The 21,264-nt window shown below is 33.8% G+C and overlaps 2 protein-coding genes across 3 annotated transcripts in view; one reads left to right on the top strand and one right to left on the bottom strand.

Annotated features, from left to right (window-relative positions):
* The window catches only part of LOC145666972 (chymotrypsin-2-like), a 405,304-nt gene that overhangs the window by 129,010 nt on the left and 255,030 nt on the right, over positions 1-21,264 (bottom strand). The window lies entirely within an intron of this gene.
* LOC145666976 (trypsin-1-like) overlaps positions 1-21,264 on the top strand; it is an 88,702-nt gene that overhangs the window by 56,592 nt on the left and 10,846 nt on the right. For both annotated transcript variants that reach the window (XM_081734647.1, XM_081734639.1), the window contains exon 5: positions 21,118-21,231. In XM_081734647.1, the coding sequence (XP_081590773.1) occupies positions 21,118-21,231 (114 nt within the window). The remainder of the gene's footprint in view (positions 1-21,117; positions 21,232-21,264) is intronic.

Consider the following 21,264-nt stretch of genomic DNA (forward strand, 5'->3'; position numbering starts at 1 on the left):
CCATTACACTTTTCAAAGTGTCTGCTCTCCTAAATTTCGAAGATGCCTACCCACATTAAAGTTTTCATTTACTTCCAACCCAGAGATGAGGGTTACTTATAGAATAAAAGGATTATATTAAAAAATATGAAGGGTATAATACGAAAATTGCCTACTCCGGGCATTACATAAATATAATGTTACCCAAGAATGGGATGGAACCTCATCTCATGCCTTAGCATACATCTTCACTGATTTTTACATTTCTTTGGAAAAGAAAATACCAACGGCCATCTGGAAGTCGCATTGCTGATCACAGATGCCTGCTACATCAATACATACTATGCAAGTACTACAAATCATGGCAAAATAATTATATTACTACACATTTTTTTGAAATATCAAAACCATTGCAACTGTCGATTTCATAAAATACAAGCAGTCCGGCAGAACGAAGTTTTGTTTATCCTACACCTACTCTAGGTTTTTTCAACACAAAAATAATTTTCAAAGGTTGCATTTGCCAATAAAGAAGTAATGTGAATGCATATACTAGTACGAGGTTTTCATCAATCCTAATTACATTAAAAAACGGTAGCTCAGAACACAAAATCGGTTTTTCAACATGTATGATTGCTGCATAGCACAAGAAATCAACTAACTTATCACTGTTTGAGTTGCAATTACTTTTGTTTCGTGATAATTTTCGATGTGCACGAGTTTTACTGTATTCAGAATGAATACTAAATTGCATATTTTGTTTCACTAGGTTTTTCCATTTACCTGTATGTTGGACCTTTGTTATTACGTCACGATCAGCTGATAACACACCACTAATAGTAGTTGATGATTGACTTTTAATTTTACTATCACATTCATTCTCAAATCGATTAGACGTGAAAGGTTTATTCACCCGATTACCACATTCTTCCTGAAAAGGTTCGTGGTTTTTATTACTCGCAGGTGATGCGTGGTCAGCACCTGACTCCTTTACTAAGTCATTGATCGCTAAGTTACTAGTGTGATTTGATTTAAAATTTCGGTCACTTCTTTCAAAAATACACGTAGAGTATTGGTTACCATGGTGCGACAAAACAACTTTACATTCACGATTTCTTGTCTGAGCATTGGTACAACTGTGACATTTATTTCTTAAAGAACATTTACGAACACCCTTGGAAAATTTTGAAAAACAATACAACATGCGTTTAACTCTTTTTAGTTTCCGTCTGATTTTACATACTTTCTTTTTATATTGCCGGTGCCTTTGGCCATATTGAACCTGTAAATTATATTTCCTTACCCGTTGACAAACTACATTTCGTAACCTACTGAAATTTTCTTGACAGGTTTTTAATCTCTCTTCCCACGTTACTGATCTATGGTCATTACCATTAGGCCTACTTGGCGTAAAGCCGTTTGTACTATCTTCTAAATACACAATTTGAGTGCAAGTGACTATGCAAAAGGTGACATATTCATTTATTCTACCTGTACGTTTTTAACTTTCAACTCACAGCTTAAAGAACTACTCTTCACTTGACAAATCTCTACAACCCTAACAGACACAAAAAATAAACAAGTTTTGTGAAACGGAACCCATTCTAATTTACTGGTTAGCAAGGTGCCAAAGAAACAATTTTCTTTTAACAAACATAATACACTACAAGGCTCCGTGAATGGGCCGTTCTCGCCTTCATTCTCAACGCAATTTATTACCACTCTAGTAAACCTTTCTGTAGTGACGCACGCATTGCATCCATGAATGCCTTTTGTTCCTTTACAAAACAAACAAACAATAGCTGGAACACCTGACCGCTGATTCACACACACACCTACACTAGACGTGACCAACTCGATGGTCGGCGGAGGTTGCAAAGAGACAGCTGGGTTGAGCTCGTTATTCTTTTTTCTTTCTGTTACTTTTCTTTCTAAAATGCTATTCCAGAGAGACAAAACAAATTCTTTGGCTTGGCCTAATTCAACATTAACGTGACTAACAACAGCAATGATTTCTTTTTCTACTTTTAATTCACACTCAGATATTTCTTCAACCTGTTCAAATTTGTTGTCAAGAAATTCAACATTGGCTTGATTTAAAACAACAGGTGGTAACTGAAAATTAACGCATGGCAAAATAGTACAACGTTTAACACATTCATTTTGAACTGTTCGTGCGTATGCTTTTCCAGCTACGGGGGCAATGTCCCACAAAGTACCTACGGACTCATATTCAACAAATTCTAAGTTATTATTAGCAATTTTTTTCTAATGGTACTGTTTTCCTTTTACGACTCTCGTAATTTTGAACATTTTTAAACTTGTTAACACTTACAGAAGGATGTGGAAATGTTACAGTTTTAGGAGGATCGACAACCTTAACCCCTTTTGATGGTACTGTTTTACAATTTACCTTCTGTTCATCACTGGAATCCTTATTACAATTAATATTGTGATATTTTAAATACCTTTTGTATCCTTTCAGCTAACCTTTCTTTCGTAATACGTACTATATCTGAAATTTCGAAGTCCATCTTCAACTTATGTTTAACGTCTGACAACGAAACAAATTTTGATTTAAAAATACATTCATCTTTAACTTTTTGGTAGAGATCGGATTTACGTATTTCATGCATTTTAGCCACAATTTTATCTTCAACTCCTGCTCTATGTTCTATATTGCTTTCTAAAAGAAATTTTGCCGCTTCCTGTTTAGCTCTTTTACGAATTTTAGATATTTTCTGACCTACCTTCAAAGCATTTTCAACTTCTCGCAATGTAAATGGTTCTATTCTATATCTGAATTGCCTTTCTACCATAACATACTCTGTTTCTTTTAAAATTTTTCGCATTTCCTTCATAACAGGTGCCATTTTTCCATTCACATACATGATGACTGATTTAAGAATACCAATCAACAAAATTAAAAAGCACTGAAAAGGCACTACGATTTACCTTGATCAAAAATACAATTAGCGTCGCCTTTATGTATTTTATCAAACGTTCCAGTACATAAATTACTAATTTTAATTAGCGGCTCAGGAATTCTGTCCCTGTTCGGGCGCCATAATTGTGACCGGATGGGTTCGATTTCTGTTCGGGAAAACATTTTTATGACCCTTCTGGGTTCGTATCTTGTTCGGTACGCCTTATTTGTGATAGTACTGGGTTCGATCCTTATATGTGCCCGTTGTCGGAGTAAAACCTTTAACAACATTACGTAGGTCGGATTCCACAGATCCCTAGGTGGGCTCGGACGTCTACAATGGTCCTGGATTCGATCCTCTGCAAATTATTATTTATTATTTTATCTGTCTCCTTTATTATTTATCAACAATTTTGATCATCCATGGACACATGATTCGGAGTTCGGACCAGAACGTTTTAGAGAACCAGCATAAAAGTAGATTCTAATTGTATATTTAGCGCTGATGCAATTTATTAATATACGAATTACTAAGTTGCATAGGCGCTAATCACTCGTGCTGTAAAGAAAAGTGAATTAGGTTGTTTCTTAAAATTAACATATATAAATTTAAACCATGATTGTTATTTTGAAAGGATACTCAGATTTTCACTTTTGATTTAATTAACACTTGAACTTCACGAACAAATATTACATTAGTAGAGACACTTCAATTTAGACAACTAATAATGATAATGATATTTTAATTTATGCCCATTTATTATTAAAAACGCGGTAGACGCGGTTGCCACGAATTATTCGTTATATTTCGTCACATTGTTGATTTCCACTATTTATTAGCACTGTTCACTTACTTTGACACTTGAAGAGAAACTATTTTCGGTGATTCCAGGGGGGACTGTCCCAAAGGTTGCGGGTTGCTTTCCTTACATCTTCTCCATGATGGGCAGGTAGATTTTGCTGCTTATCACCTCCATGTCACTGCGACAACTTTTAGATTACGCTTTTAGACGAACATTTTAAAATTATTGAAAATCTTCATTATTATAGCGTTGATTCAATATTACAACATTTAATGTTACTACATTTCGCACTTAACAAAAATTAAACATTATTTTAAGTTGCTTATTCGTTCCAGTTGTTCGCACCAGTTTCTCGTGGTAACTTCACTCAGTGTATTCGTCAGACTAAAGCACTTTTTCTCTCCGTCTCCTCGCGTTGCTAGGCAACAACTCAAATCGCAACGCAGTTTGGTGATGTCACATGTTAAAAATAGCTATGACAACCCATAGATAGGAATTTTTAAAGACGACGTTTGTCCATTGTGCTGAATTTTAGCTCCTTATTTGGAAGGCGAGAGGAACTCTACGATTTCCGTCGCAGACGAGACGCACATACATATATGCACATTCGTTTGTTGGCTGAGAGAAAAATTCTTAGGAGTGCTTTTATGCGAGGTTCATTTAAAAAGTTAAAATTTTCTTGATAAAAACTCAATAAGCTGAACCGTATGGTTACAACGTCTGCTTCTGACATGTAACTTACAAATATTGGCTGTGACAAGTGTTGTCAGCAGCCGTTTTGGGTACTATGTCTATCAGAGATTATACATTAAGATTGAAATTTCATGTTGCAAAACATGATAGAAATTCCAGTTTTTGCGTGAAGTTTGTAGTGTTAATAGTGGACTGTAGTACAGTTTCTCTTTCGGCTACTTGTTTTCGTAGTGGTCATGTAAACTAAACTATTATGAAAGACCAGATATACTAAAATCATCAACCGTTGAAGCTATTATGCAACTTGTAGCAGATACGTTTGAAGATCATCCTACAACATATGAGAAAATTTCTGAAACCATTGCGATTCCATTGACGTCAGTCTACCGAATTCTGATATAAAAATTTGTGCTGGATCTATCTACTTGTTGACTGCTAAACAGAAGCTGACAAACCCGAAGAATGCAGAAGTGTTGATACAAGTATTTTACATTCAAGATCAGGTATTCTTCAATCGATTTTTTATATTCATAGATCGTGTATCAGGAATTTTGAGCTGATATTGAAACTATAGTCCATCCAGTTGAGATCTTAATCTTTCCAACAAATACAAAAGTGTTGACGACCTCAATTATATGTGAAACGAATTACGATTTTCGTAAACCCTAGGAACACCAAGGCATTTTTGGTTGCATGGAACACCAACGGAGGGGCCTCTGAGGCCCACAGCTTAAACGTAATTATTTCTCCCGGAAAATAATTTATCTTCTCTGATATTAACATGGGATGTCTAAGACATCAGATATTTTTATTCTCTATTATTGCCAGGTTTGTAAGTACATTGTTGCCAAATATATGTGTGTAATTGTTTAAGTTGCCATTTTTATTTCTGTCAGTAACTATGACCTATTTATTTTACTTGTTTGTGTAGAAAAACTATCAAACAGATCAATAGCAACTTAGTACAGTATAGTATATCTACAAAGGCAACTTCTAAAAGCATTTTGGTAGTGGTACTAATATAAAATTAATAAATAATATACTACCGATAATATCATAATATTTTAGCTCTTTCCATTTCGAGGTAGAATGGGGTCGAGTGAGGAATACTTCAGTATTCCAATGAATTCAGGATTAATCTTGTGTAATTTTATCCTGGTTATCCTTGGAATGGTGAAATTCTTTCAAATATTGTTTCCACAAAAAGATAGATAGTGTGAGGGACGTTCATTAGACACTATAGGGAATGTCACCAGAGAAACAGTGTCTCCAACTCAACAAAAAGTTGCAATTTTTCTAGTAGCACAGCGTCAGGATTTTGCACCTATGGAATGAAAATGTAAAACGTAAGCAAACAAGCTACGACTTGTCTGTCAGTTTTATAAACTAACACCACTACAGCATCATGAGTAATACAAGGGATTCATTACAAGTTCCTTCCTATCACTATTGAAACTTGATTCTCTCTCTCTCTCTCTCTCTCTCTATATATATATATATATATATATATATATATATATATATGTGTGTGTGTGTGTGTGTGTGTGTGTGTGTGTAGCAGGTTTGAAGGAATAAACTAATAGATCATAAAATATTTAGGTGCCAAAAGTAATAACTATATATATATACTAATTTTTTATAACGTGCACGTGCACTTGGCAGCACTCCACCAGAATAATACCTCAGAGTGTCCCTGCATGTTGTAATACCAAAATTGTTTCAAAAGAAAATAAAATAAATAGCACTGAAAAACACTGAAATATAACAGTGTATGCGGTAAATAGCCTCTTAGTACTACCAAGGAGGGTCTCTGAGGCCCACAACACTTTCTTTATTTATAGATAAAGAAAACGAAACGCTGAAAACTAAGCAAGTACGTTTTTTTATTAATGGGGTCAAGCCTGACCATATAATTTTGTTCAGATTTTTTATGCAATTAGAAATGTTAGAAAATATAACAAAAATAATTTTTGGACCTCCGACCCCCTCCTTGGTGTTCCTAGGGTAAATAATTACCAAATAATCATCATAACAGACATCATCTAGTTGGTCACAGCAATGTATTATCTCTATCTATTCCAGAATACTGCGCGTAAAACTTCAGTTGCTTGTCCCTTTTTCTCCACACCAACGTTAGCCCGTACCTCAATAATGTCATAAATAAATAATGGTATTCGAATGCAATTTCATCTGTTACTTGATTCTCTCTACAGTCTGAACACGAATACAGAAGACATTGACCCATCTACAAAAATCAAATAACCCATGTGTGGACATAGTTTTCTATCTCTATAGAGCGTCTCACTCTTAGATTGCAGTACAGAGTAAATGGAGCGCGCTGTTGCCATATATCTTCCGCCGCGCCGTATGTTTTCTTCTGAAGAAAGAACAGCAAAGACAAAAAAGTGACTGAGTATGTAAATAAAGACTTCCTTAAATTGTTATATTTTCTTTCCTTCTTTCTTTTTTTCTTTCTTTTTTTGTCATTCCATTAGCGCAAATTCACTTGGAACGGCGAATTGAAGGATGCGAAACAACAGTCTAATAATTGTGTTAAAGAGTTCTTTTTAAGATCGTTCATAAAGCATTGTAATAAAATTTTGATGGGAGCAATACGAAATCGGGAGAACATATGGGAAAAAATAGAAAACGTATGATTGAAATAAATGAAAGGCTAAACAGTTTCACACAGAAATTTCCAGTAGCATGTACGGCAAACTAAAGAATACCAATGGGTAAGATACTGCTAGTGAAGTTGGATAAGAGTGAAAACTGGAGTAGGGTGATAGTGATACATGACGAAAGAATATGACCTACGAGAACGCTCATTCGTCTGTGTACGCAAAATATTCGCAAATCCAATTCCGTTTGTCAAACAAAAGTTACATCGTAAAGTACATTGTGAAGGCAGCTGCTTCCCACTTCCAATGGTTTAGATCCGATCTTCCCAGCGAAACAACAGTATGATATTTTAACAATTACCAGGAGCTCTAAACGAAACGTCGCACTATAATAGAAATTATAAATACATTTGTGATTATTAACGAAAGATTTGTAAATTTAAAATAAAGGAACAAGAAAAGAACGCATACTTAATATATTTTAATCACTATCACTGCTTTCTCTTAAAGGTGAGTTCCCTTCCATGTATTCAGTCTGTAGCTGAAACCTCGAAGAGCATGGTTGAGGTGACGACGACAACGATAAAGTTGGTGAAGATGATGATGATAGTTCTATGAGAAGACGTTCTTCGTCGTCCTGCAATTCATCGGCCTCTGTAATTCTTGTTCCAGTTTTTTCTCAGTATTTCATTAAATGATTTACCGACTCAACCCGTCGAACGACGCAATTGCTTTTTGATAAATTAGGCAAGGTTTCGTTTTCGTTTACATTCCTTAAAACAACATTCAGTCATATTTGCGAAAAGTAACGAGTAAACAATAGCGCATTCCACTCTGAATAATACCATCATAGATCACCGATCTCGCATTTTTCTGTAGTCCTTTTCTTCTTTGCTTGACTTTCGCAGAAGTCGTCAATTTTCCCTCATGTTCTTCCTTTCGTAATGTGTAAGTAGTTCTTTCTGAATATCCTATAGCTCTTGAGGCTTCTTTAACTACAGAACTAACATTCATACTTCGTGCAAAATGTTCAAACACTTTCAGCACTATTTGACGCTCTCCTCCAAGCAGCATCCCAATTGAACGTCTTTTCCACACTTTACTCTCCATGACAAACAATATAGTAAATACTGTATAATATTGTTGACACGACACAACAAATATTTTAAATATTTCAACAATTTCCAAATATAATGCTGAATACGAACTGAACCGCCCAGATTTCTATACTCACTTCTGACACCTCAGACACACAATATGAAGAATGAAACGAAACTCTATTAAATCTGTTCTAAACACACAAGTTGTGACTTTGAATCACATATAGTTAGAGGTAATAAAATACAGATCGCTGGACGAGGAAACAAAACCAAATAGAATTATCAAACTCTCCGAAAATACATTTTGTTCCTTTCATGCTTCCTAAAGAAACATAGAGGAAAACAACAAAGAGCCTTTTCATTCTTCTTTATGAGCTCATGAAGTTATTTGTTATGAACGCTTTTTTCATCTTTATTTGCGTATCCAACCTAAATAAGAAAAATGGTATTACAAACAAACCAACTTTTATTGCCAAAATTGTCAGCATTCGGAAGGACATTAGGGAATATATAGGAACTCTAAATGAATCAATTACCAAAACTAATAACTTTCTATTATCACCAATGAGTGAGGAGATTTATTATTAACAGATACATTATTATTATTAACAGGTGTATTGGCCTGCTTTGTCCTTTTCCTTAGGTACTGATCTTCTGAAGAAACGGCTTTGTTTGAGTACGAACTGCATTTTTGTGCTTTATGTAATTGCTAACTGGATTACTATCCTTATTCAAGTGTCTGGATACTTACTATTCACCCGAGATTGAAATTTGTCTTTCTTGGAAGAGATAAAGTGAAAACTGTATGCTTCCCCATGTCTGAATGTTATATAGATAATAGATAGATAGATAGATAGATAGATAGATAGATAGATAGATAGATAGATAGATAGATAGATAGATAGATAGATAGATAGATAGATAGATATGAAAACGAGCGAAGTAAGTGAAAGGTAAGATTGAGTGGAGGTGACGCAATGTTTCTCGTATGTGTGGTCCAGGATACAATTTTATGCGATCATGCTTCCGTTAAGCAGTACAGGCCAAGAGGTACAATAGATTCGTGTTCGCAAAGCATCAACATTGAATACTCATCGATATAGCACGACACTCTATATCAGTAACATTAAAACAAACATTATGAGAAAAATAGTATAGGCCAGATTTGTCACTGCCTTTCTTCTGGTCAGATGCGCGTGCTTTGAAAAGTTGATTCTTTAACATTAAAAGTTGTATAACCTAAATAAAGAAAGATATCGACCTGCGAATTGTTTTTAAAATAACTTCAATCATTACTCAATATTTTTCTCGCTTTGCACCCCTTCGGAAATATGCCAAATCTAAAAATTTGATATGGTAGTCTAGTACCATGGTGTGTACCTCGACAAGTTTTAGAGGTCCATCAGGTTCCCTTTTATAGAATAAAACTTTCCAAAAACTAAAATTTCGGAGGTTTTTGGCCCAATTTATTCTCTTTAACGAGGTCTTATTAAATTATATGGTTATAAGGGCATATATAGGGGTCCATTCTCTTATATAAGACATAGACACATTGCTACACCCCTTTAAAAATTTGGGAGAGGTACATTGGCCTACCCCTAAAATTTGAAAATTGACAAATTTAAACATTTAGTATAATAGTGTGGGAACCTAGTAAATATCACTATAAATTTGGGTGGTCTCCCTCGTTCCCTTACATGGGTAAAACATTGCCAAAATATAAAAGTAAGCAATAGGTTGCACCACGTGTTCGGTTCTGGCCCAATTTATCCCCTTTAATGAGGTCTTATTACCTTATATGGTTATATGGGATTATATAGAGGTCCACTCTCTTACATAAGACATAGGTACGTTGGTTCACCCTTTTTAAAAATTTGGGAAGGGTACATTGGCCCACCCTTCAAATTTTGGAAATTGCCAAACTTAAAATTTCGGTATAATAGCATAGGACATTAATATGTAATACTATAAATTTGGGACGTCCATTTCGTTCCCTTTTACGTGAAAAATTGCCAAAAATCAAATTTCGGGGGTTATTGACCCATTTTTCCCCTTTGAAGAAGTTTTTTCCTTATATGGTTATATACACGTATAGAGAGGTCTATTCACTTTCTTAAGATATAGATGCATTCAAAATTTAGGAGGGGGTACATTGACTCACCCGTTAAAGTTTAGAAATTGTCGAATTTGGTATAATACTACAGGGCGCTAACAAAAATCATTATAAATTTCGTTCTCTTTCATGGGTAAAAATTGTCAAAAGTGTAAATTTTGGAAGCAATTGAACCCTCTTTAATAAGGTTGGATGTGTACAGGGATTCATTTCCTTTATACTTTGATGCTCACTTGCTAAAATTTGTTGGGAACATAGGACCATTTCTTTAATTTGGGAATTACCAAATAATAAAATTCGCTAAACGTTCTCTGGGAACCATTGTAAACGTTGCTGTCTATTTTGCTCCCTCTTATGGCCAAATAATCAAACATCAGAGGTTATTGATCTTTTCTATCTTTGATACGTCTTTATTTTTAAATGAGTACAGGATTTATTACTTTTTCATAAGACATAGACATATTTCTGCAGCAATCTTAAATTTTGAGAGGGGTACATTTCTTATTGTCAAATTAATAATTGGTAATTGTTCTTAGAATATGAATATAAAAATTGGGCGGTTCAGCTTATCTCATTTTTTGGGTAAATCATGGTCAAATATTAGTATGGTCACGTAGTCAGTTATTGAACTATGATGGGACTTTATTATCTTATAGGACTACAGGACATTGGTTTTGATTGTTCCTTGTTATGGACCAAAATAATAACGTAAGCAATTCGTTTTATCACATGGAAGGTGTTATTGACTTTGATAAGGTATGAATATATGGTAGTGTACAATTCCTTTAATGCTATTTTTCAAAATTTGTTGTGGCACTTCTTAAGTTTTGGAGTTATCAAACAATACGCTTTAAGACCACAGCTGGTTCTGCTTATTCATGTTCTAAGGTGTACAATTGCTAGTTGTTATTGACCTTATTGAGACCTAACTACAACATATAATTATATGGTTAATTCTAAGACTTTGGTATATTGAGAGATGTACGTTGGACCATTCTTAAAATTTGAGATTTGTGATAAACAACATTTTAGTATGAGATGCGAAGTTTGAATGATGTGCTTAACGTTCAAAACTCTGTTGATATGAAACAATACTTTGAATATTAGTCACAACTCATACTCTAAGAGTACTGATGGTGGTTGATTATTACCTTGAGCTTTTAGAAATCTGATTGGTAACCTTATTGAATCTTATAGTTATGACTCATAGTCTAAAGGCAATACGATACCTGATATGCTACAACACTTTGAAATTTTATCACAACTCACTGTCTAAGGTGATGTAATCTGATCACTGGCAAAGTTATTGTTGATGCAATTTAATTGACAGATCACTATCTTTCACGCAATGTGATTGGTTGATGACTTTCACATCTTTGTGATTCGTCGATCACTATCTTCCATGCAATCTGATTGGTTGATGATTTTCAAATTTTGCTGCATTTAATTTTAAATTTTTGTTTAACATTTACCGATTACTGTTTAAAAATCTTGGTTTGAATTGAACCTATTTTTCGTTTTGCCCGCACTGATAAATACGATTAAAACCCTTTACTTGTTAAACGAATACTTAAAATCCGAATAAAGTTTGACGGTTAAACGTGAAAAGTGAAACCTTTTTAGTTGAAAATTCTGTTTTCGATAAAATTTATTTTCATAATTTTTGTTTGAAACTTTTATTTGAAAATTTTGTTTTAAACTTTTTCGTTTCAAAATTTTTGTCTTGAAAATATTCGTTTCAAAATTTTGAAACTTTTCGTTGGAAATTTTTAGTTTGAAAATATTTTGAAAATTTTTTGTTTGAAATTTTTAGTTTGAAGAATTTTTCGTTTCAAAATTTTGGTTTTGGAAACTTTTGGTTTAAAAGTTTTGTTTGAATTTTTTGTTTTATAATCTTGTTTTAAAAGTTTTGTTTAAAAAATTTACGTTTAAATGTTTAAAAAATTTTTGTTTCAAAATATTGGTTTGATTTTTTTTTAAATTTTTACACTCATTGGTAAAGAACCGAAACTGTTTAGAACAAAATGATCTTGCAACACTGTTTATCATGATGCAATTGTACACGTCAGAACATGGGGTTTTACTTGAAAAACACAAACCGTTGAAATTGATCATTTTATTACACTGCACTGGTTAATCACATACATCGATACCAGATAAATGATCTGGATATTGTTGATACAATTTATTTTGTACTTCTTGCACTAGTTTGTCTGTAGCGTATAATTTTAATTCCAATTGAAGTCTTCTAAGGTCTATTGCAATATCGATAGGTGGAAACTCAAAGTCCATATGATCACAAATGAACTGTTTATCAATACAAGTATGCACCACGAACGAAGCTGATAACCATCAAACCATCTATACACATGTTGTACAATATGCGTAACACATTTCTCAAAGTAGTACTTTTTCAGGAATATACTTGTTTTGTCCCACACTTCCGCTGAATGTTCTACACACTGGAATACATTGATGAATTTTGTCCATCCCGCTTGCGTTAGATACACCATGTTGCGAGGTACACGGAATGTACTTTTTTTTTACTTGAGAGCAACATCTTCTCCTCGAGGACTATACGCAGCACAACTTCATGATTTGAGCCTAATGATTTGACTATGGTCACATTTAGCTCATCTTGAAAATAACCAATCATTTGGTCGGTTCGTGTACATAATGTTTGCTTTTCTTCAAAGTTCAGTTGTACACCAAATTGCTCTGCTTTCCCAATCGAATAAGATGTTCAAACGTTAATACCAATCATCACAAGTTTTGTTTTAAATATATTTATTGCATAATAGCTTGCGAAGAGAAATTCTTTATCGTTAGAAGTACACATCTTTCCTCCTAAAACGCACTTGCTGAAATGATTTCAGGAGTAATAGCTTACAGGCTGACACGGAATTTCCTGACGTTGCATTGATGATTTCAACACAAGTCACAGAGCTATTGCTGATATCACTGGAAAGGAATGTGCTAACCAAACCAAATTCACATATCGCATTGTGTGATTGACGATTTCATCATACAGCTTCTTCTGACATCGAATTTGCTGACATTTGAATTCATGATTTCATCACAAATCATAGAGCGTTTGCTAATCAAACCAAATTCACAGATTAGTCTCTGTACTAAATTCAAATTGATGACTTCGACCCAACAATCCTTGGTAGCATAAAGTTACAGATCCAGTGTTTATGAAACGCAATAGTTCTTCTTGTTTTGATGCTTCCATGGGTAAATATCTTGCTGGTAAAATAATATTCTTATCATTTCCAAGCTTCACTACGATTCTTAATCCAAACTTTGCATTGATCACTTGACTAGATAAGATTCCATAAGGTATATTCCGTTGTAAATCGGTAATCTTCGTGAATTATTTCATCACATCACGTCTGTTTAGAATCTGCAGACAAGTTGCCATGATGACGTTATCATGAATACTATCTCGAACGATACTAATATATGATGCAAAACTGACGACGTTGCATTACCATGTTCTGACGTGTACTATTGCATCATGATAAACAGTGATGCCACATCATTTTGTTCTAAACAGTTCGCGTTCTTTACCAATGAGTGCACAAACTTAAGAAAATTTCAAACTCAAATTTTGAAACATTTAACAGAAAAATTTTTTAAACAAATGTTTTAAAGCAAACTTTTAAAACGAACACATTTTTCAAACAAAAATTTTGTAACAAAATTTTCCAACAAAAGTTTCAAAAAAAATTTGAATTTTTTTTCAAAACAGAATTTTCAACGAAAATGGATTCACTTTCCACGGTTCACCGTCAAATTTTATCCCATTTTTCAGTATTCGATTATCAAATAAACCCTTTTGATCATATTTATCAGTGCGTGCAAAACGAAAAATATGTTCAATTCAAACCAAGATTTTTAAAAAGTAATCGGTAAACGTTAAAAAAAATTAAAATTAAATGCAGCAAAATTTGAAAATCATCAACCAATCAGATTGCATGGAAGAGAGTGATCGACGAATCACAAAGATTTCAAAGTCATCAACCAATCACATTGCATGAAATATAGTGATCAGCCAATCAAATTGCATCAACAATAACTTTGCCAGTGATCAGATTACATCACCTTAGACAGTGAGTTGTGATTAAATTTCAAAGTGTTGTAGCATATCAGATATCGTATTGCCTTTAGACTATGAGTCATAACTATAAGATTCAATAAGGTTACCAATCAGATTTCTAAAAGCTCAAGGTAAAAATCAACCACCACCAATACTCTTAGAATATGAGTTGTGACTAATATTCAAAGTATTGTTTCATATCAACAGAGTTTTGAACGTTAAGCACATCATTCAAACTTTGCACCTCATACTAAAATGTTGTTTATCACAAATCTCAAATTTTAAGAATGGTCCTACATACGTCTCTCAATATACCTAAGTCTCAGAATTAACCATATAATTATATGTTGTAGTTAGGTCTCAATAAGGTCAATAACAACCAGCAATTGTACACCTTAGAACATGAATAAGCAGAACCAGCTGTGGTCTTAAAGCGTATTGTTTGATAACTCCAAAACTTAAGAAGTGCCACAACAAATTTTGAAAAATAGCATTAAAGGAATTGTACACTACCATATATTCATACCTTATCAAAGTCAATAACACCTTCCATGTGATAAAACGAATTGCTTACGTTATTATTTTGGTCCATAACAAGGAACAATCAAAACCAATGTCCTGTAGTCCTATAAGATAATAAAGTCCCATCATAGTTCAATAACTGACCAAGACCATACTAATATTTGACCATGATTTACCCAAAGAATGAGATAAGCTGAACCGCCCAATTTTTATATTCATATTCTAAGAACAATTACCAATTATTAATTTGACAATGAGAAATGTACCCCTCCCAAAATTTAAGATTGCTGCAGAAATATATCTATGTCTTATGAAAAAGTAATAAATCCTGTACTCATTTAAAAATGAAGACGTATCAAAGATAGGAAAGATCAATAACCACTGATATTTGATTATTTGGCCATAAGAGGGAGCAAAATAGACAGCAACGTTTACAATGGTTCCCAGAGAACGTTTAGCGAATTTTATTATTTGGTAATTCCCAAATTAAAGAAATGGTCCTATGTTCCCAACAAATTTTAGAAAGTGAGCATCAAAGTATAAAGGAAATGAATCCCTGTACACATCCAACCTTATCAAAGAGGGTTCAATTGCTTCCAAAATTTACACTTTTGACAATTTTTACCCATGAAAGAGAACGAAATTTATAATGATATTTGTAAGGGCCGTGTACTATTATACCAAGTTTGCAATTTATAAACTTTAACGACTAAGCCTATGTATACCCTAAAAAATTTTCAATACACCCGTATCTAAAAAAAGATAATAGACCTTTGTATATGTCCATATAACCATATAAGGTAATAAAACCTTATCAAAGGGAATGAAAATGGGTCAATAACCTCTAAAATTTGATTTTTGGCAATTTTTCACCGTAAAGGGAACGAAATGGACGTTGCAAATTTATAGTATACATATTAGCGTCCTACACTATTATACCAAAATTTTAAGTTTGGCAATTTCCAAAATTTAAAGGGTGGACCAATATACCCCTCTCAAATTTTTAAAGGGGTGCATCAATATACGTATCTCTTATGTAAGAGAATGGACCCCTATATATGCCCATATAACCATATAAGGTAATAAGACCTCATTAAAGGGGATAAATTGGGCCAAAACCGAACACCTGATACAACCTATTGCTTACTTTTATATTTTGGCAATGTTTTACCCATGAAAGGGAACGAGGAAGACCACCCAAATTTATAGTGATACATATTAGGTTCTTAGACTATTACGCCAGATATTTAAATTTGTCAATTTTAAAATTTTAGGGGGTAGGCCAAGGTACACCTCCCAAATTTTTAAAGGGGTGTACCTATGTTTTATGTAAGAGAATGGACCCCTATAAATGTTCATATAACCATATAAGATAATAAGACCTCATTAAAGGGGATAAATTGGGTAAAACAACCTCCAATATTTAACTATGTGGCAATTTCTTCCCATATAAGGGAACGAGATGGACCCCTTAAAACTTGTCGAGGTACATACCATGGTCCTAGGCTACCATATCAAATTTTTAGATTTGGTAATTTCCAAAATTTAAGGGAGGTGGTCCTATGTACCCCTGTCAAAATTTAGGGAGTGGGCCAAAATACCCATGAGAAAATCTACAGGGGTGGTCCTAAGCCGTGTTCTGTAAGAACAAAGATTCTGTTTATGATATCAATAAGTGCGGTCAGTGTACTGTAGAGAATAAGTACATCCAGTGACTTTGATGGAAATACAGCCTGAGCAAGAAGTTTACGAGACAAATGGTTGAAATCGAAACTCTGATGACAGAAGCTCTTTACATAAAGCTATTTGAGTTTACAACATTATCTTCGAATTATCAACTGTTCCCAACGATGGACTATTTAAGGGGTGGAAAATGGTCCAAACATTAGCAACAAATTTAAGGTCACTCAGTTAGAAATTTTCTCACCTGCATGGAAACATTAAAGTATTTTCGGAAAATTTTAACAGAGAATGGGATGAAATCGAAATTTAACAATCGTGCTGATTTTACAACGATCTCAGGGTGGAAGCTGATTTTGCAACAAAAAGGATTCGTCGTAAAAAACGCTTTTTGATTAAAACTGCTCTGGTGAAGACTTGTTTTTGCAAGAAGAAGCAGTGTGATCACCAGCAAAAATATTTCGTACTAACCCACGCAGAAAGAAAGTACTATATCTGGGAAAACAGTACTAAAATTTTATCTGCTCCTATTTCACCAAATTTATAACATTTTACGATATTAATATTTTATTAGAGGGTTTCCGGTACCTCTCCCTCCCTTGTGAGTGGGGAAGTAACCCCATATTCTTGAAAGAACCCCAACTTTAATTTATTATAGTCAAAATTCGATACAAACCGTGCAAACCACATACATCCTCCTCATTTTGATTTTACAACAACAAACTAAAAATCCTGACGGAATCCGTAACCACTGCCAGAATTCCTTCCCGTTGGAGGAGGCGACCGGATGACACCTATGTCCCACTCTTATAAATACCACTGTTGAAAAACAGAAGACAGAAAAAAATTACCAGGAACAGTGAAATTTTTGCACATTGCCAAATTTTCATGAGATTCCTTTTTCTCTTCCAACTGTAATTATGAGAAAAGAAGAGGAGGAGAAAAGCACTAGATTTGTTGGCGAACGTACTAGAACACTAAAATATTATAAAATGTACTAGATCTAGTACGAAAATACTAGCGGTGATCACACTGTCCATGACTGACACAAAATTAAATGGAAAAGAGTTGCTCAAGTTTTCCAGTACTTTTGCCTACAACTACATCCAACGCCGCTCACTTATAGCTCCTTACTCATCAGCGGTTTTCTGGAGACTGAAACAAATGTGCATTAGGATGACCTATATACATGCATCAAACCGCATCTTCTTACCTGTAATTGTTTACGAAAAAATCGGACTTTTTTTAAAAAAAAAGAAACTTCATATGTTTTTACAGGAAAACTATTTCAGATATAAGCTTAAACCTAATGTAATAAATATATACAAAAAAATAATTCCCTATATTTAAAAACACAAATCATAGGTATAGCTTGTTTTATACGCAAGATACAACTTTTTAGTCTGGACTTTTTCGAAATTTCAGGGAGCTAGGGAGAAGCCTCTTCCACAAAGTGTGAGCTTTTTGGCTATCATTTCCTTGAGGTCAAGACATGTTTATAAAAAAATTTTAAAACAATAATTTCTTCTCCTATTTTACCTAATTACAATGGATTATAACTAATTACAAAAAGTGGATTTCTGAATACAGCTTACACATACCAAAACTATGCTGTATATTAACCATAAAATTTATTTAAATTAAAAATTAGAGATACTAAAATGAAAAATTTTATTAGTCAAACATCTCTATACCGTTTAAGATCATTGTTACTTCATAATTAACTTTAAATAATCAACAACCAAATAGTTGCTAAGAAATCAGTGTCTTTTACTTGTGTGGTATGGTTATCCCTAGTTTATACACGTAAGTTCTCCCCACTTTTTTTCTGGTGCCGTTGAGGCTAAAAGCGTCACTAAGAATATGTGAACCTATTTATATACTAGAACTACCATGAATTCACGTAAATATGGTAGTTCGTTAACTTGGCTGTTAAGTTTACTTAGAGGCAATGGAGGGAAGGGGAACAGCACCTCGGAACAATACCCTCTATGCAAAGGCAGCTTCGACAGTTGTTTACCTTAATGATATATTTCTCAGGTTCCTTCAGGTAAGTTTGTTATTATTATTGCTAACAATACTGTACATTATACAGGGTCCGGCAAAAAGACCTCCTATTTGGAGAGGGTGCTGTGTGAGTTGGTGGGGATACGGTGGCGGAGGAATATCGATCGATAGCGGTGTGCGTGCCATTTTGAGCATCGTGCGTCTGTTGTGAAAGAGTATATTGGTTCTGTGATTGCTACGGTTCCGTCTTGGCAAACATGATTCTGTTTCGGATCTTTTATAAAAAATCAAGTTTGGATATGACATTTTAGAGGAACAGATTCTGAACTGTGAATAAAAATCGCCTGGCCGACCTGTTTAAGCGCTGAACGTTTTGAAGATTGGTGGATGGACATTCTACACGCACCACATTTTCCGACGTTATTACGGTCCGAGGTCGGCGAGGCAATTTTTTTCTCAGTGCAGAGCCTGTAGCAGGTTACGTTAGGTTAGGTTCTGAAAAAGACCAGTGGAAGAAGTTCCAAGTAGAAACCTACAGGATTTGTAACACCGCTTTTACAAGTGCTAAGGAAAGGTTTATTCCAGGTGAAAATTTAATATAAAGTTTGTGCCTGTTTGGGCCAAAGAGATTTGAACAAATACAGAGAGTTGGATTACCATAGGAAGTCCTGAAAACATTAGCAGAAAATACAGGCGTGTGTAAAGAAAGCCTGTTACGCGAACTCAAACAATTTGCGATTCATTACAAAGATTACATCTAGAATCTGAGTGTGCTTCTACTAGTGACTTCGATGTGGTTCAGTGTCCAGCTGATTCTGGAAATGAAGGGGTTGAAAACAAAACGGAAGATCTGGATCACTAGAACCCAGGGCTGTATACACTGCGCTTACACTCTTGAATGAGGTGACTGAAAGCACTTCTAGCAATTTATATTGTGTGTACAAATATGGTATGATCCTCCCAACTAACCTGGTAACGTCTGAATGCTTATTTTCTAAGTTGAAGATCATTAAATCAAAATTGAGGTTACTTTTGGAGCAAAGTCTGCTGGAAAATTTAATGCTTCTTAATATGTCCGGAAAATTCCTGTAGATTACAATGTTATCGGAAACGAAATAGCAAAAAACTTAATTGGAGATCTTAAAAGGTTATCCATGCTATGAAATTTAATATAATCATACAATTGTACCTACATGGTACTTTTTTTCTTCTGTTTATGCTGGAATATGTAGGCTACTGCTAATTTATCTATCGTACATTCACATTTTTGTTGGCTGTGATTATAATATTATTCTGTACTATGCAACATTTACGGTATTTCGTCCTAATCATTTTATGTGTAACTATCTATGCTTAATGCTGTAAACAGTGTTTCTTCCAGACATGATTTTGTGGGCACTCTCCCCGGAGGGCACCAAAATAATACATCTATAATATAATAATAAATACAATATTACCAGGAGTGTCCCAAAGAATATTAAGAGTGCCCACCAGAACATTTTTTCTGAAAGAACGACTGGTGGTAAACCAATTAAAAAGTCATTTCAAAAGTCAAAATGTTTATAAATTTTTTAATCATAAGGCATCCCTCTAAGTTTCCATCTCCGCCTAGCTCTGACAGCACCAGTACGACACTGGAGACTACATTGAAGGGTTGTACAGAGAAAAGCTGTAATTAGCTGTAAAGCTGTATTTAAATAAGATGTAAGGTTTGGAAGTAAGTAAGGAATAACTCTAGTGAATTGAATTATTTTATGCAATGACCCATATTCCAGGCCACTGTCCCTGATCATATTATGAATTATATAAACAATGCTATTGTTTAAAGATCTCATCTCAAACTACCTCGATTTAGTTAGATTACGTAAGGAATGGGAATGTATTCAGTCACCTTAAGGATCGATTTTCAATCACAAGTATACAAAGACATGATTCCTCATAAGCAATTCACTTCGAAATTATTCACATAATAATACTTTCAACGACAGAGGTCTATCAATCAACTTACAGTTATTTCCAATTATTTTTTCACGAAAGATCGGCAATGTACGTAATTAATCTATTAATTCCTATTGTATTATAATATCTTGACAAGACACAATAGTATAGATTGATCAGAAAATACATGACAAAAGGATCTATTGACCTGGGAAGTATATTGTGGTCATATTTTCGAATTTTTGCTATTAAATATGAGTATAAGTTGAGAAATTAATTAGTAAACGAAAAATATTCCAAGTTTTCATTAAATATCTCATATAGAGATATTATATACACATTTTAAAGTGTGTCAAATAAATTTATTTTGTCTATTTTATACTTTATATTAGCCTCCAATATATCTTCATCTATCATTTTCAAAGTTAAAGTCAATAAAGAAACAAAATTATTCACGCTTAGTAGACTTTTTATCATGTGTCAATTGCTTATTGCAATCATATCAATAATAACTTGATATTCCATTCACCTAATATTATCATGTTCAATTGGCAAAAGGTATATTCGATAATGAATTAATAAATAGTATGAATAGAACAGTGCAAATAATAACAAGCTGTTATATAACTTTAGCTTTCAGAATCACTTGTTTTCAATTGTTTAGTACAACCTGTGGAACTTCCTTCACCTAATGAAGAGTTACCTGATGGAACAAGTGTTACCGTTACTGGATGGGGAAATACTGAGGTAACATAGAACTTAATTTATTATCTCTAATTA

The sequence above is a fragment of the Thermobia domestica genome, chromosome 1 (genome assembly GCF_964235325.1).
Source record: "Thermobia domestica chromosome 1, izTheDome1.hap1.1, whole genome shotgun sequence".
NCBI classification, from domain to species: domain Eukaryota; kingdom Metazoa; phylum Arthropoda; class Insecta; order Zygentoma; family Lepismatidae; genus Thermobia; species Thermobia domestica.